Source organism: Lissotriton vulgaris, chromosome 7, assembly GCF_964263255.1.
Source record: "Lissotriton vulgaris chromosome 7, aLisVul1.2, whole genome shotgun sequence".
Classification (NCBI taxonomy): domain Eukaryota; kingdom Metazoa; phylum Chordata; class Amphibia; order Caudata; family Salamandridae; genus Lissotriton; species Lissotriton vulgaris.
This window is the reverse complement of record NC_141695.1, coordinates 1,744,261,741-1,744,279,149: the sequence shown is the minus strand read 5'-3', so window position 1 is coordinate 1,744,279,149 and position 17,409 is coordinate 1,744,261,741. Positions and strand designations below refer to the sequence as shown.

The following is a 17,409-nucleotide window of genomic DNA, read 5'->3' as shown; positions in this document are numbered from 1 at the left end:
TTCACAATAGATTCTTGCCACAAACGGTACTAATAAAGGTAGAGATAGAATAGAGTTCTATAGGTGAGAATTTTGACTTGATGGGGTGAGTTAAAAGCAAGTTGTCCCCTTGGCTCTTGTATCCCTCTGTACATTCATCGACAAACACCATTACTGATACTGAACTAGGATTAACAAGCTCTTGAGCTTTCATGAAGTCTGTTAAGAAATCACACATGGCCTAAGTGGGAGCACAGCTGGCTTTTATTGTGGAAGTACCTACACTCACTCTTACCCTCCTCCCCAAAGTTCCTCTCCTTCCCCGCAGCATCTCAATGCCCCGCTAGCATAACATAAAATACAGTCACGAGGGTGAGGAAAGAAGGGGAGAGATCCGAACCACCACAACAAATATATCATAGCACCCCAATCATTGCAGACAGCAGAGAAGCGCTAAGAACATTGCAAAGAAGAAACGGAATCAAAACAATTCAGGAATAATCTATACAACTGACCTCTCCGATATTAAAGCAAAATGGAAAGTGGACAATGACATGCCTACCTGACATCAATATTACAGCCGTAAATTCTTTTACCTTTGGGGCAGGAGAACGGGTAAGAGTTTTCATTTTTGGTCCCACAGACGTAGACGCATAATTAAAAAAACATAATACCACAAAAGCTGATTTTCTTTTAAGCTCTCCCATTTTCTTGACCAACTGAAAATGGAAATTACTTTTTAACACTAGATTGCAGGCGAGTGCGCATTCGGTTAATGTGTAAAAGACACATAACAACACATTTTGGCAAGGAATAACATGGCACCACTTGGCAGTACTGACAATGAAGTGAGTAGGAAAGGCAGAGTTTTCAAAGACTGGTCACCAACCTCTCTGACCCCTCAGCACTGTCATGACTTAAGAAACAAGGGGGTCGGAGGATAGGACCAAGCAAAAGACGGGATGGAAGAGGAAACCGAGGTTTTGCTTGAGCAATCATGGCTACAAGTTATGGAATCTCAAAACCCCCACTAAGCCTTGCATTGTCTCTCTACTGAGAGGAAATACTTGTTCAAAGAGCCTGCCGCTACATGGCACTGACAACCAAAACAATACTGAAAGTAGGGCGTTGGGTACGAGGAAGAACGGAGCTGAGAAAGAACACCCCATCACAACAAGCGATAAAGGTAAAACGCTAAAATATATATTATATATAAAAACACCATCTGTGCAGGTGAATAGCTCACGCTCCTATACAGCTACGTTCCGTTTTATTCAAATATATAAAAAAATACCCTGGAATACATATATATATAAATTTTAAAAAAATTAAAAAGCGAAGAGGCACTTTGGTGAGGTCTATGTGCACTACTGCAGACTCAACTCGCAGTTTAAGGTAGTACGAGCTCGTGCAGCACCACAAATGTGTGCAGATTGTGATCGTGTCACGCGCTTCCAGAAGTTTGCAATTCCGTGATCCTTGGTGAGGGTGTCCTGTCTTTGGCCACTTCAGAAGATTTTCAATTGGTGGATTCGATCAATAGTCTCGTAACAAGCCATGATAGGGAGAGGCTGAGTGTCAAATTCACAACTTGACTGGCTCGGTTTGAAGCCAGACTGCTCTCTTCATCCGCTGTGGCTTAGTGAATTCTATTTCTGATTAAAAGTTAACACTTGGAGCCTTATTTTCACACAGGTCACATGATAATGGGATTTCTGTTGAAAATTGAGGTGCAGCATTGGAATGAGGGAGTAACTATGGGGTCATACAGAAGTACACCCTGGAATATCTCAGCAGAGGTTTCATTCTGTTGGGGAAAGCACAGCTGTCCCAGCAGAGGCGCAGGAGTTCCCATCTTGTTGGAAACACTTCCTCTGACACTTTTCAAGCACAGCTGATGTTTGTCCCTGCCAGGAGGCCATTTCTCTAAACCAGAAGGTGTGATGAACTGGTGAAAGTCAATCATTGCCCCTTCAACATGGAGCTCACACCACATGCCTAATCAATTGAAGGGTTATTTCCACACCTCCCTCACCTCAACACAGTCGCTCACATAGCCGATTGCTTCTGCCCCTATGGCACTTTGCACAGTTTTAATCATGACACGATTGTATGCATACGCCTGGACAATACCTATGTACAAGTGTCCTACTTTGGCAGTGTAACAGTTTGAAGGAAAGAAAGAAAGTGCTGGAGCACAGAGGAGATCCCAGTGGAAGGGTGTCTCCAGGTCCCAGGGTCACTCTGCGGGATTATCTAGTGCAGCAAGCGAGCGTTCAGGAAGCCCCACAAATTCCTCTTTGTACATCAGGAACAATCTGCAAGGATCAATAGAAAGGCATACATATATGAGCGAAAGAACTTAAAAAATCATACAAAGTAACATTCTGTAACAATCACTCTGATGTGTTTCTTTAAGTAACCGGAGGTTTATTTTGCAACCATCCTGGGACACCTTACAGGCCAGGTCTCAGGGTTCCAACATCGACAAAACTTTAACTTTGTCCCTGGATACATTGGAACATTCATTATGTAGTAAACAGTCATCTATATTAAGGTCACAACACATTTGCTTTTCTTCACATAAACAAAGGAGAAGGATAAATACACAACAACCAGCACAAGGGCCAACACAGACATGAGGGTTAGGGGAAAACGCAAAGAAAAGTAGAAAGGAGAAAAACATGAACCAACTGATATTAAGCTAAACAGATCCAACAGTCAACAAATAATTACAAAATGGAATAAGCCCTAAATCCCACGAGGCAGTGGAAATATTTACCCACTCAGGAAATCCTGTGTCCTGTTGGTCTGCGAATTCTTAACTGTCCGACCCCGCCGGGCTCTGGTATTTGCCTATTTGATGAACGAACAAAAGGACAGGCATCTCCAGCATCTCCCCTTGTACTCGGTGCTCAATCCCAAGTACCACATCCTAATCCTCTCCTCCTGTCCTGAGAATATGTATCTGGCATTAAAGACCAGCTTGCTGCATCCTCATCGCCCTCCTCCGAACCTGTACGCATGCCACCCTTCTGATATACTGCCACCCATCCTAAATTCCATGTCTGGCCATTTTCAAGTTCTATCCTGTTTCCAACCACAACTTGTACACAATATGGGCACTTAGATTTGACAATGCCTGTCCCACTTATTCACATTTGATTTTGACCTAATTTCCTTGCATTACCTTATGACCCATGTGACTGTTGTCATATGTTGATCCACCACTTCCATACACTTTCATTTATCTTATTTGTGCAGGTATCAACTTCATAACTGGAAATCCGCCTCTAATCATTTCAAAAGGGACCTTATCTGTGCTGGGGGTTACTGAGGTACAATGCAATCACAACAAATAAGGTACTTTCCTTTGGTAACGATCTTTCTTGTAGAGTTTATCTAGCCGCAGATTCCTCACCTTTTGAATAGTCCTCAGGCATCAGACTGTATCTAGAAACTTTTCCATTATACCTCTGCATGCCAGAAGATGGTGCTGATTGGCTCCTCGCTTGTACCGCTCCACTCTATAAGTCATATTCAGTGCCTATACAGGTGCCACTCATGCGTGCTGACATCTATTGCTTTTGAAACTGTTCGCACCCCGAGATGCAGAGCCCAAAAACAAATAGATAGCCCAGTGAACTGATTCTTCACCTTGGATCTTATTAATGGCAGGAGTCCAATCACAGAATGGGGAGGACCGGAGGGGTCGGTGAGCACTCTGCAGCTAGAGTCTTTAATAGAATGAGTGTTAAAGAAAGTAAGTTATTCTAGTAGAGACTTCAAGTCGCAGATTCCTCATCTTCTGAACAGATGCGAAAGCAAAACCTAATTGGAGGTGGACTGTGAATAGAAACCAACCAGAAAGTCCTGGATGACAGAGCCAGCAAAGTGCCCTTCTCTGCAGACTTGGCTGTCTAGGCGATAGTGCTTTCTGGATGTATGGAGGGACGTCCAAGTAGCAGCCTTGGATATGTCTAGCACAAGCACTCCGCATGCTAGTGCAGCAGCGGTAGCTATGGCCCTAGTAGAATGAGCATGCATTACTTCCAAAGTCGGCTTTCTAGCCAATGCGCAGCAGATCTTAATGCAAAGCACAATCCTGTGCGAGATGGTATGTTTCTGTACAGCCTTGCCTATTTTTCCAGATCATCCAGCCTCTATTCATGGGTAAGATTGATGTAGAAACTGAGCGCTCTTTAGGGATCCAAGCAATGAAGTCTCTCCTACTTAGATGAGTCAGGCAGAAACAGCTTCTTGGGGAAGGAGGTAGAGTAATGGTGGATGAACACACAGAGCCTGTAGCCCACTCACACACTGTGCTGAGGTGATGGCAACAAGGAACATAGTTTTGATGGGGTGGAGCGGCTCAAATGGAGTACACAATAAATTAGTAAGAACGAGATTGAGGTCCCATTGGGGCATCACAAATGGAGAAAGGAGAAGGGAGAAACAGATGCTGCACTCTTTCAAAAAAAACTCACCACAACTGCAGATTTAAAAAAAGAATTTGCATGTCAGGTATTTGCATGAAGGCAGAAAGGCCTGTAAGATTACCTTTAACCTGTCCAAAAGCAAGACGAGGGACAGAACAAACAGGACATCAGACAATTGGGCCTGAAGGGGCTCCATTTGGCATGCGCCACACACAACTATAAATTTGTCCTAGCAACAGGCATATACAGACTTCCTCTAGGGATGTCTGGCTGCCATGGTGACATCGACTATCTCAGGAAGGAGGTCGCACACTTTCAACTGGCGCTGCTCAAGCTCCATGCACAAAGATTGAGTTCGTGAAGGCCAACGTGGAGGACCCGGTCTTTCTGCTGAGACAGAAGATCATCCTGGAGGGACATCCTGATCAAAAGGCAGATGCTCAAGCCCAGGAGTTCTGAAAACCATACTCGCGCTTTCCAATTTGGAACCAATAAGAAAACTTGGGCCTGGTCAGTTCTGATCTTCTTGAGAACTCTGGGCAGAAGTGGTATCGGCGGACACATGTACAGGAGTCCCAAGTTCGAGGCAGAATGCATATCTGAGTGAGAGATACCTTGGAAACTCCAATGAGCAGAAGTGCCGACATTGCGTGTTCTCAGCAGTGGCAAGCAAATCAAGAAAAATTCTCCCCGTTCGCGGAGGAGACCTTGAGCTACATCTGTGAGTAACCACCACTTGTGACCTGCTAGGCACCGAAGGCGGAGTTTGTCAGCCCTGGCGTTCAATGAGCCTGTAAGGTGGTTTACCACCAGTAAGATCCCCTAGCGGTCCAACAATTTCCAGGGGTGCATAGTCTTGTGACAGAGAGTTTGTCACCCAACCCTATCCTGTTTGTTGCAGTATTGGGGTGGTATCATTGAGCAACTGTTCCAGGCCTCCCCTTAATAGACGCCAAAAAGTCTTTCAGTGCCATCCAGGCTGGGTTTTGGACCAAAGTTTTGAGCATGGTTCCACCCCAGCTACTGTGACCCAAGGGCCCGCGTTCGGGTAAAGGGTCTGTCTGTATATCGTTCGTGCTTCGCAGGGGTATGCACCAAGGGTGACCACTCTCCCAGATAATCTTCGCGATGGCACTGGAACCACTCGCAGCATAGATCCGAGGGGACCCCTTAATCAGAGGTATCTATGTTGGGGGATGGGTGGGAGGAGCATATTTCATTATATGCGGATGACGTACTACTATACGCTCACAGACAGAGGCAGAGATTCCACAGACTCATCAACATACTCTGAATCTTTGGTACATACTCTGGATACCAGATCAACTGGGATAAATCTCGTATTCTCTTTAATCTCACTGGTGAACTCCCGCCACTCACAGCTGACTGTGGGGACCTACTGCAATACGACAAATTCAAATACTTAGGCCTATGGATCACTAAGACAGCCAAGGACTTCCTAAAATTAAATATCCACCCCCAACTGATGAGACTACGGGGAGATGTGGCACACTGGTGGTGGTTACGGATATCCCCCATGGCAGAGCAGTTTTGTTTAAAATGATAGGCCTACCGCAACTATTCTATGCATTGCAGAACACCCCCCACAAGGTCCCGGATACCTTTTTTCAAGGGGAACAGCACCACCTCCTGTGGCAGGATGGCAAACCATGCATTGCTCTGAAAAAACTTCAACAGGGGTCTTTGAGGGAGGACTGGCGGTCCCAGGCGTTCAGTGTTACTACTTGGCAGCCCAACTAATTAATGTTAATGGCTGGGCCTTCGCACCCCATGCTGGACCGGCATACCGAGTTGACGACACACAATGGGGAACGGGGATATCTTGCGGGCCTGTACAGTGGAAAAAGGGTGAAGTCTCTACCTAATCATACTCAAACGGTAGATAGAGCGTGGCATGCAGCCACTAAGCTAATGGGATTGGAATCTAAATTGACACAACTAACACCAATACGGGAAAGCAATGCATTGAGCGACGTGGGACCCCTGCAGGGATTCCGTGGATGGAGCCTTATTGGCATAGACACCCTAGAGTGTATATGGCGGAACGGGACCATAGTCAAATTTGCAAACCTCCAAAAAGAATATCAAATGGCCGACCGAGAGCAGTTTCGGTATTTACAACTGAGGCATGCCCTACGACGCCATGTACCAGAGGGTGAGTGGCTGCCCGTTTACTCCCAGCTGGAAGACCGGTTACTTCTTGACCCCATGTAAGAAAGTGCCCTCTTTTTGCATGGTTGCCTCCACTTTTTGCTAAACTGCTGATGTACATAGAGTGTGACCTGGGATCCTGCCAAACAGTTACCCAGGGCACTAAATCATGTGAAACAACTACTTGCAGAGTTACTACTGCTTGTTGTCATTTATTTATTTATAATATATTTCTAGAGCGCACTGTCACCTGACAAGCATCCTGGCGCTAGCACTTTTAGAGACATAGCAAGTATAGGGCCGCACTACAGACAACCGTCTAAATCTTCGGAAATAGAAATATTTTTATCCTCCTTCTAAAAAGGAGGAGATCACTAACTTGTCTAAGTTCCAGGGGTAAAGCATTCCAATGCTTCGCAGCTGACACCTCAAAGGATCTACCACCTGATCTCACTTTCCTGAATCTATATACCTTTACTAACTTTGCCCCCGAGGAGCGCAGAATTCTCATGGGGACATACCATCCAAATTTATTTTGAAAGGACACGGGCCCCAACCTATTTAGGGCTTTAAACACTAGGAACACTAGGCAGAGAGATTTAAACTGGACTCTTTGTCTCAGTGGAAGCCAATACAATTCAGCCAAAGAGGAAGAGGACCTTCTGGGCCAGCCAAGCACTAATTTGGCTGCCGTTGACTGGATCCTCTACAGCCTATCAAATAGAAAGTTAGGAGACTCAAGTAGCAAGGCGTTGCAATAATCTAATCTGCAAAGTATGTACTGTGTGCTATTAATGTGCGCGGCAAAGGAGGGAGCAGAGGGAAAATCTTCCTCAGTGATCTAATAATGGCCAGACAACAGCCCACTGTTTTTGTCACCTGCACTTCCAAAGTTAGTTTGCTGTCAAATGTCACACCCAAGTTGCGGACAGTCTTTTACAGGCTGAATGACCGTCGGGGTGTCCATGGGCCAGAAATGACTGGGCAGCCTGGAGGGAAGCCTTTCTGTAGTACAGAAGAGCAGCTCCGTCTTGTCAGCATTAAATTGCAGCGAGTTTTTCCTCAACCACAACGCCGTGTCCCGCAAACAACTATGAAACACTTCCAATGAAGTTGACTGATCTCCCTCAAGAGAGAGAATCAGCTACATGTCATCAGCATAGTTTATGATGTTAATAATATGCTTTTTGATGACCGTCATTAGTGGTTTCATGTAGATATTAAATAAAATGGGATTGATGGCCGAGCCCTGCGGTACACCATGCGTGATTTTGTTAAATGCAGATTGATAGGGGGAGAGAGACACTGCTTGCTGTCTGTCCAGTAAAAAGACTGGAACCATTTCATAGCACACCCTGTTACTCCCACACCTCCCTCAACCTTCTCAGCAGGATTCTATGGTTGACCGTGTCGAAGGCGGCCGACAGGTCAAGCAAAATAAGTACTGCTGACTGTCCCCTGTCTGACCAACTCCTAAGTTTGTCCATCACGGTCACCAAGGCCGTCTCGGTACCATGGGATGGCCAAAAACCAAACTGGACCTCCTCCAATAAGTTATGTTGTTCCAAAAATTAGGAGAGAGTACTGCTAACTACAGGTTCCACAATTTTAGCAGGAAAGGGCAAGAGAGAGATGGGCCTATAATTTTTTAGGACCGTCCAGGTCAAGGGAAGGCTTTTTTTAGCAAGGTTGTCACCACAGCTTGCTTCCATTGAGATGGAACCACTCCATCAGTAAGCGACTGATTACAAATCTGATGGAGTGTGGGAAATAGCTCAGCCTTAAACTCTTTACAGATTTTATAGGGCAGTGGGTCTAAGGGAGATCCAGAGGGAATCCCACACGCTAGTCCATAAAAGTCCTCTGCTTCAAGGGGCAGAAATTCAGATAACTGATTAACCGGACCATCTTCTAAATTAACCCCCGCCGCCTCCACACCTGTTCCCTCAATGCCCACCATCCCGCCTCAGATTGAGGATAAACCCCACCCAAATCATCAATGATATTTTTAATTTTATCATGAAAGAACCTAGCTATTAATAAAACACACACTATTAATCAATTGCTACTGGGCGCTAGTAGTCAGAATTTAGAGCAAACATACATATTTAAAATTCAATTTAGCAATACAAAACCGCAAAATATCCATATAAACAATAGATCAATGTGAATAAACGTGAAGTTTGTTTGTACAAAGTATTTAATTTTACCTGTCTGGGCACTCTGCTCTTAGGTAAAACTTTGCTGCGAGGACGTGAACTTGGCAATCACTTGCTGTAAGTGGAAATGTTCTTCTTCCATGACCTACAAGCAACAAGAGTGGAAGTGGGTCGAGCTGCACATATATGCGGGGAGCAATGAGGCAAGATATTTCAAGTAGAGAGAAAAAGGGGAAAGAGCAATGCACACTTCGAGCCCCAAACTGGAGCTTGGCATAAAGATGGCCAGATCTGCTAAAGGCAAAAGGCACCCAAGAGATGGACGGCCATGCTGAGATATTAACTACTCAGTAGGGGGACTGGTACTTACTGTCATAAAGGGTAGCTAACTAAACGTTTGAAATAGTTTAATTTAAAACCTATTATAGGAAGCTGGCTCTGTATATACTATACCAAAGTGAGGTATAATGTGCACAGAGTCCAGTGGAACCCAAAAGGTAGGCAGAGTAAAGTAGATAGCTCCTAACTCTCTATTTGTGGTTGTGTGGTCGAGCAGTAAGGCAGTATCAGAGGACAGTGTTAAGCATTTGTTGTACAAAATCAGTCAGCAAATGAATTCATACACTCAAAGACTGAAATTCAGACCAATTGTTTGTGTTTAAAAATATTCTTTTAGCGATTTTATTTTCTAGAACCAAGCAAGCCTGGCACATGTAAGCAATAAATACTTTACAGTAGTAATGTAGTTTGTAAACAGTTAATTGCAATTGCAAATATACTTTAATTTGATTACATTAGTGTTACTGGTAATGCAATGCTTTTCAGAATACAGTACATTTACTCTGTATAGGATTTTTAGGCGAACACCATGTAAGTTACTTTTCAGATTACTTTTCTTACACAGTGCAGTATACCTGGATACTGCACTGGGACATTTCCTGTAAACAGGAAAGTAAAAGCGCTTTTGTTTTTTTAGTTAGTTTTAAAGGATTTCTTAGATTTTCCAACTCAACACTTTTCATATAAAAAGTCAATGTTATCCTATGGAGGAAAGGAAAATGCTACTTACCCAGTAGGCATCTATTCTTTGCATGTAGAGCCGTAGATTTACATGCTTTGCATAGCTCGCCATCTAGTGTTGGGTCCGGATGTTTGCACTTTGTTTTTGTTCGAAGAAGTCTTTTTCAGTCACCAGGTATGTGACTCCTCCTTTCGGTAATAGTGCGAATGGGCATCAGCTCCATTGTTAAATTGTTTGCCGCAGAGGGTTATAATGGAGTTAGTAAGAGTACTAAGGGATGTCCATCCATGTATGTATCTAGGTAAGATATTACTGCAACAGGTATAGGTACCCGGGGAGGCGGGTGGGCGCATGTGAATCTACAGCTCTACATGCCAAGAACAGATGCATACTGGGTAAGTAGCATTTTCTGTTCGGGCATGTGAGCTGTAGATCATATGTTTAGCATAGAGTATACAGCAGTTATCTCCCAAAGAGGTGGTTACCTGTAGTTGTTGCAGTCGTTTGAAATAGTGTATGTAAAACTGCTTGGCCCACACTAGCTTGCTGTCTTGCCAACACATCTACACAATTGTGTTTTGTGAATGTGTGAGGTGTAGACCATGTTACAGCTTTGCAGAGGTCATCTATAGGTATATTCCCTAAGAATGCCATAGAAACCCCTAGTTTGTGTGTGGAGTGCACTCTAGGGGGCATTGTTAGTGTTCTTTTCGCTTTTGCATAGTAGGTCTGAAAGCGTTTGACTATACACCTTGCAATGCCTGATTTTGAAATGGGATTGCCTTTAAGGGGTGGAGTAAAGTTGACATAGTTGTTTTGTGTTGCGGAAAGGTTTGGTCCTTTCTACATAGTAAAAGAGTGCTCTTTTCACATCTAGTGTACAAAGCACGTTCTGCCACAGAATCTGGTTGAGCAAAGAACACAGCCAACTCAACAGATTGGTTGATATGAAAGGCAGGAATGACCTTTGGCAGGAATTTAGGGATAGTCCGCTGAACCACTTTGTTTTGGTGTACTTGCAAAAATGGTTAATCTATGGTTAGTGTCTGAAGCTCACCCACTCTTCCCAGTGATGCGATAGCTATGAGGAAAGCTACCTCCTACATGAGAAATTGCAGTTCACATCTATGCAATGGCTCAAAGGGTGGACCCATTAGTCTTGTGAGGACAATGTTGAGATTCCACACTGGAGGAAGTGGAAGTCTTGGAGGAATGATTTCAAGTCCCTCCATAAATGCTTTCATGACAGGCACTCTAAAGAGAGACAGATATTGTCTGTTCCGTAGGTATGCAGCAATTGCAGCAAAGTGTAAGCATATGGAAGAGTACGCTAAGTTAGAACGCTCCAGGTGCAGTAAATTGCAAATTATGTTTTGAACTGAAGCGTCCAGTGGATCGATTTGATTGTTATTGCAGTATATTACAAATCGCTTCCACTTTGCTGCATAGCATGCTCTTCTGGTAGGACGCCTAGCCTCTTTGATAATGTTCATGCAGTCTGGCTGAAGATTATGGTAGCCAAACTAAGATTTCAGGTATCAGATCACAAGGTTGAGATGACTGGGATCTGAATGTCTTATCTCTACATGGCTCTGAGTGAGAAGATTGGAAGTGAGGTGTAGTTTCTGATGAAGAACTACTGAGAGCTCCAACAGGGTTGTGAACCAGGGTTGTTGGGGTCATGTGGGAGCAACTAGGATCAGTGTCAGGGATGCCTGTCTGAGTTTACAAACCACTAATGGAGTGAGCGGGAGAGGTGGAAAAGCGTAGGCAAATGTCCCTGACCAATTCATCCATATTGCATTGCCCTTGGACAATGTGTGTGGGTGTCTGGATGCAAAGCTTGGGCATTTTGCATTTAAGTTTGTGGCAAACAGATCTATGTCCAGAAAACCCCACATTTGGAAGAATGGGAAGAGAACTCGAGGGTGGATCTGTTGTCTTGGATGAATCAGCAAATCTGCAATCTGATTGTTTACTCCTGGAAGATGTTCTGTGAGGAGATACATTTTATGACATATGGCCCATCTCCAGATGGTCTGTGCTAGTTGCGACAGCTGGAGAGTGTGTGCCCCCCTCCCCTGTTTTTGTATGTATGTATGTTTTTGGCTGTACGGATTAGGACAGCTTTGCCTACCAGATGACCATGAAACGTTTTGAGCGCTAGAAAAATCGCTAGCAGCTCTAGATGCCTCTTCGCTTTCCATTGTTTCCTCTGAAACCTCCTCTGAAATAACCTCTTGATGAGGGCGATTGGTTGTTGCCCTTGTATGAGGAGGAGGGATTTTCTGCGGAAATATTTTTGGAGCCACCCCTGTAAAAGGAGCGCCGAAAAGAACCTCTATTCACAGGTAATTGCAAAGTCCCCATGGACTTTGCGACCTCAGCGTCTTTCTTCATCTTTTCCAGCGAGGTGTCAACTGCTGGACAAAAGAGGTGTTTCTTATTTGGTTGAGAATGGAGGCCTGTACCTCAGGTCTGAACCCTAAAATTGTCAACCATGCATGTCTGCATAGCAGTATGCTGGTGTTTACTGTGCGCGCTGCTGTGTCTGCTGCGTCTAGGGTGCACTTGATGGAGGTATTGGTGATAAGTTTGCCCTCCTGGATAAGATCATTTGCCTTAGATTTATGTTCATCAGGCAGAAACTGCATGAGTTTTCCTAGCTCATCGTAATGAGCCCTATCATATCTGGTCATTGGCGAAGCGCCAGTGATTAGCTGCTTGTGAGGCTACCCTTTTGCCAGAGGCATCAATTAACATGGACTCCTGGTCAGGAGGAGGGGCCTCACCTGTGGTCTGTGAGTTTGCTCTCTTGCAAGCATTAGAAACCACAAGAGAGTCTAAGGGCAGCTGAACCTTGATGAAGGCTGGGTCAGTAGGTGCTAGTTTATATTTCTTTTCAACCTTGGGTGTGATGATTCTTGCCCTTACAGGATCTTTGAAAACCTCATCTGAATGTTTAAGCATCCCCTTAAGCATGTGCAGTGTATGTGTAGTTTTCCTTTTTAGCGGAACTTAGGGTTTTTTAACAAGAAGCCCTCCTCTAAAGCCTCCTTATGTAGTTCCACCCCATGGTAATGAGCAACTCTGTTAAGAAGCACAATGTAGCATATATTGTCGTCAGGTGGTGATGGCCTGGACAGGTATAAGTCAGGGTCAGTATCTGGGTAAGGGTCAGTGTCATAATCCTCCCATGGGTCAAAATCTTGTGGCCTATACTCATACCCATGCCAATCCCCTTTACCCTGTGGGTCAGGTGATAGTGGTGGTGGTGAATTAGTGGGTGTGCTAAGTAATTTAGGATTAGTAGGTGAAAAAGGTGGAACATAAGGTGGTTTAGGGTTAGTACCCACATTCCTTTTCTTCAGGGGCATGTGGTACTCATCCTATTGGCCCAGCTTCCTTTTTTGCAGGCAGTTTAGCATGAATATGTCCAGTATCTGGGTTAATAACCAGTTCTTTCTGTTTCGGATCCAAAGGTGGGACATCGGATAGAGGCTCTTTTGGCAGAGTCTTTTATCTTTACTTGTCAATTTCGGTGTAGAACGTTTTGCCTCTGAACTCTTAGGTCCCGAAGATTTAGACTTCGACGAAGATGGAACGTGGATCAGGACATGCTTGGAATTCGGCACTGAGGATTTCGGTTCAGCACCGGTATAGGGCCGACTCTTTCCTGAGCCGGAAGGCTTGTCTTTGCATTTCAGTGCCGGGCCCGTGGGCGAGGTGTTTGAAACTTTTTCTCGGTGCCGACCTGCAGGCAGAAGAAGGACTGGAGCCTTTTTTGTCTTGTGTTGTTGGGGAAAGGGGGTTTCTGTACTCACGGTACGCTGACCCGGTGTAACTTGTTCCTTTTCTTCCATGTCGGAGTCGGCTTCAGACACGGAGATATGTTCTTCTTCCTCTGCTCCTTGAGCTTGTGTTTCTCCTCGGTCGGAATCTTCGCCAAAGATGTCCAGTACGGAGCCGCCTTGGTGTTGCATCTTGGGACATCGAGCCTGGCGGTCACGAAGCATCTTCTTTGATCGAAACGATCAGCACGAGTTGCAGTCTTTTTCGTCGTGTTCCGGGGACAAACAGAGGTTGCACACTTTGTGCAGGTCGGTGCGCGGAAACTTTGCGCGATATCCGGGACAGAGCTTGAATGGAGTCCGTTCCATCGACTACTAGCGAGTCCTGCGCAAGTAGGCCCAACGGCCCTCCACGAGTTTTCAGTTTGAAGATTTTGGAGTTGAAACGATAAGCGGAGAATGGGAAAAGCGATCAAGAGACAATACTGTTGAGGGTAGTGATTTGCACGTCGAAGGGAGTTCGAGAAACTGTACCAAACCAGAGCCCACACCGAACCCGATAGCGGAAAAACAAATCTAACAATGGAGCCGATGGCCATGAGCACTATCACCGAATGATAGTGTCATCGGTTCAAAGGTAAGTACTTTGTTGTGGGAGTTGATATTCTGGGGTTATGCTCAGGGGTCCCACAGAGTAAAGGATGCTCTCTTGTTACACCCTCAGCGGCACTAGGGCAGCCGGGTGCTGAGGCCCAATGTTATCCAATGGGGGATAGGGGGCCTCTGGTTGGAAGCTTCTGATGAGCAGGCCACTGGGTTGCAGGAGCAAAGCTCCTGGTGTTAAGCTCAGGGCAAAGGGGGATCCTGGCTAGCACAAAATGTGCACCTGCAGCGGCGGCTGGGTCCACGAAGGGGAAGCTTCAAAGGCTTGCCGCCTTTGTGAGCTTCCCCAGGACTTTTGCTGCCTCTAGCAACTGGTCCCCACTGGTTCGGACCCCTACTTTGGGCAGGAGAATCAGCGGGAAAACCAAGTGAGGAAGGGAGGTGTGCCCACCTCTGCCAACTCCACTCCTCAGATGGGGAGGCGAGGTGAGGCACAACTCTCCGTCCCCGCCATATGCCCCCCTCCCGCTGGAGGATGGCATAATAGGGGGAGTACCCAGCCCACGGAATGGACCCATTGGTCCCAACCTTTACTTACCTGTAACACACCTAAACCTAGTGTTTAGGGGTGACCCTGAACCTTGCCTCCTCAGACAAGAACCGACCAAGAAGAAGGACCGAAGAGCAGTGCTGAAACTAAGAAGAGGACGCCCACTGACTTGGCCCCAGCCCACTGGCCTGTCCCCACCTCGAACCTGCTCCAGCAAAATCCCGGTGTGTCCTGCAGCCAGCAACCTCCAGAACCCAGAGGACCTTCCCTGCCTTCCACAGAAAATACTTTGTCTCCTGTGAGCACTGGATTTGCTCGCCCACAGACTCTTGCTCTGGCCAAATCTGCAAGTCTGCACCACTCTCCACCCAGCGCCCACGGCCCTAGTTGCCCAACACCATATGGAGGTCTCCCCGGTGAAACTGACCCAAGTCTGGTGATCTCTGATCGGCCTCAAATCTCAAAGCCTCTTTCTGGAGGATCCCCCCGCGACCGGAGATGGGAGAAATACCAGACACCTAAAGACACCCCTGCACCAGACGTCCCAAGGCATTGGGTGTCCCAACAGATGGTATTCCAGCATCTCAACTTACCTCTTCAACCGGTGGTCACCTCCAGAAGATCTTCGTCCCCGAGCCTGCAGTCTTTGTTGTAACCGTAGAATCCCGAATGAAATCAACAGGGAACCCGATACCAATACAGCTACCTGCACCCAGCTGCCCCTGCGAAGCTGCGGGTGCACTTTGAGAGATAAACCGGATCAACATTTGCCCTGAGCCTAACACCAGGAGCTTTGCTCCCACAAACTAGTGGCCTTCTCGTGAGCAGCCACCAACCAGTGGTCCTCTTTCCCCCATTGGATAACATTGGGCCTCAGCACTCTGCACCCGGCCGCCCTAGTGCCGCTGAGGGTGCTTTGAGAGTACATCCTTGACCCTGGGAGAACCCTGGTTCTAACCCCAGAATATCAACTCCCATAAACTCATACTTACCTTTTAAATGATAACTCACTTTCCTTCCATGGGATTGCATTGACTGCTTTCCCTAAATATTGCTTTAAGTGTAGCGTTTGATTTGTATGAAACTTTGAAAAACTGTAAATAACTAAAAAAAAATGCTTACTTACCTTTTCTATAGGAAATGTCCCAGGGTGATATCTAGGAATATCACACTGAGTAGAAAAAGTAATCCAGAAGTAATCTGTAAAGTAATCCAAAGTAATCTATCTATGAGTTCCACTGTATTAAAAGCATTTACAAACCTGTAAAAAAGTCATTATCATTCAGCTTGCTTGTAGTGTTCAACCTGCCTTTAAAAGTACCATATAGACTTAACTCTACCAGGCTTGAGTAATTCTAGTAAATAAATATAACTAAATAATATTTTTATACAAATCCAATTGGTCTGAGTTCAGTCTTTGAGTATGTGACATCCTTTGCTGATTGAGTGAGTACAATAAATGCTTAACACTACCCTCTGATAAAGCCTTACTGCTCGCCCACACTACCACAAATAGAGAGCAAGGTGCTATCTATTTTTACCTCTGCCTACCTTTGGGGTTCCACTGGACTCTGTGCACACTATACTTCATTTTGGTATAGTATATACAGAGCCCTTCCTACACGTATCCTTAGAGGTGAGTTCTTCATTCCCAGTAGGATGGGAAGTTCCTTGTGCTACCTTGACTGCGTGTCTCTTCGGTGATGAGGGCTGTTAGTGACTCTAGGCTTTTGCTCAAAGCACCAAGTTTCAGCATTCTGGGCATGTACCCGATAGACTTTTCCTTTAAGGAATCAGGTGTTTTATGGGCATGTTGTACTGTTTGCTTAGGGTCTCTACAGTGTTGTCTTTTCAACCGCATACACCTTGTTTTCGACATCCTGGTGTGTTCCATGAGCTTCCCGCACCTCTACCTCATCATCTAAGAAACCAATCTTCTCCATCCACTGAGACCAAAACGCATTTTCAGAATGTCGACTTCGAATGTCGACTTCTCCTGACAAACCTCCGAAAAACCTCTCTCCCGCGATGAGTGACAATCTCAGGTCCCTAAAGTGCGTTCCATTGTACTTCGAGGACTTCTAGACCACCTCCATCCAAAAACCGTCAGGAGCTCTCCAATGAACCTCCGTACCCAATGGTGGATAAAAGAACCTATGGTGGTGGGCACCTACATGGGCATTGTGGGATTAAAGTCGACATCATATAGGTAGTCAGGCTAAATCTACACCACACAAGCTAACAAACATTTTGAGGAAAACAAGGATACTTCCGGACCCAACCATTTGATGTCTGGAATTGTGTAAAGTATGAGAATCTAGAAGAGATTTCATGCTGCAAAACATATCACAGAAAAAGGTACTCTACTTAAAGGAAGTAGAAGAAGAATGGATGAATGCCAAACACCATAATCTGAAAGCCAAATTTATCTACGAATAAATAAAGGATTGTTTATCATGGTGTTATCTTTTCAAGTATCTACCTTAATGTTCTATTTAAACTAGGATGTTTTTTGCAAACAGCTGGGATTCTGTAACTATTCCAAATCGTTTCACTTCACAAACCAACTTATGCTATTTCTCTTGAAACTGAAGTATTACTTTCAAACTTTGCTAGTAATAAGTTCCACCTTGGGATCACACATGGAAGTCGTATTGTAGAAAGGGTCATCCTTCTAATCTTACTATATAGGATG

At 45.2% G+C, this 17,409-nt stretch overlaps 1 protein-coding gene across 7 annotated transcripts in view; it reads right to left on the bottom strand.

The window, feature by feature from the left end:
- Positions 1–227: 227 nt before the first annotated feature.
- ARHGEF1 (Rho guanine nucleotide exchange factor 1) overlaps positions 228–17,409 on the bottom strand; it is a 520,185-nt gene continuing 503,003 nt past the window's right edge. For all 7 annotated transcript variants that reach the window (XM_086933027.1, XM_086933031.1, XM_086933029.1 and 4 more), the window contains 2 exons: positions 8,801–8,894; positions 228–2,297 (listed from right to left, as the gene is read on the bottom strand). In XM_086933027.1, coding sequence (XP_086789153.1) covers positions 8,820–8,894 — 75 coding nt within the window. In that variant the 3' untranslated portion in view covers positions 228–2,297; positions 8,801–8,819. The remainder of the gene's footprint in view (positions 2,298–8,800; positions 8,895–17,409) is intronic.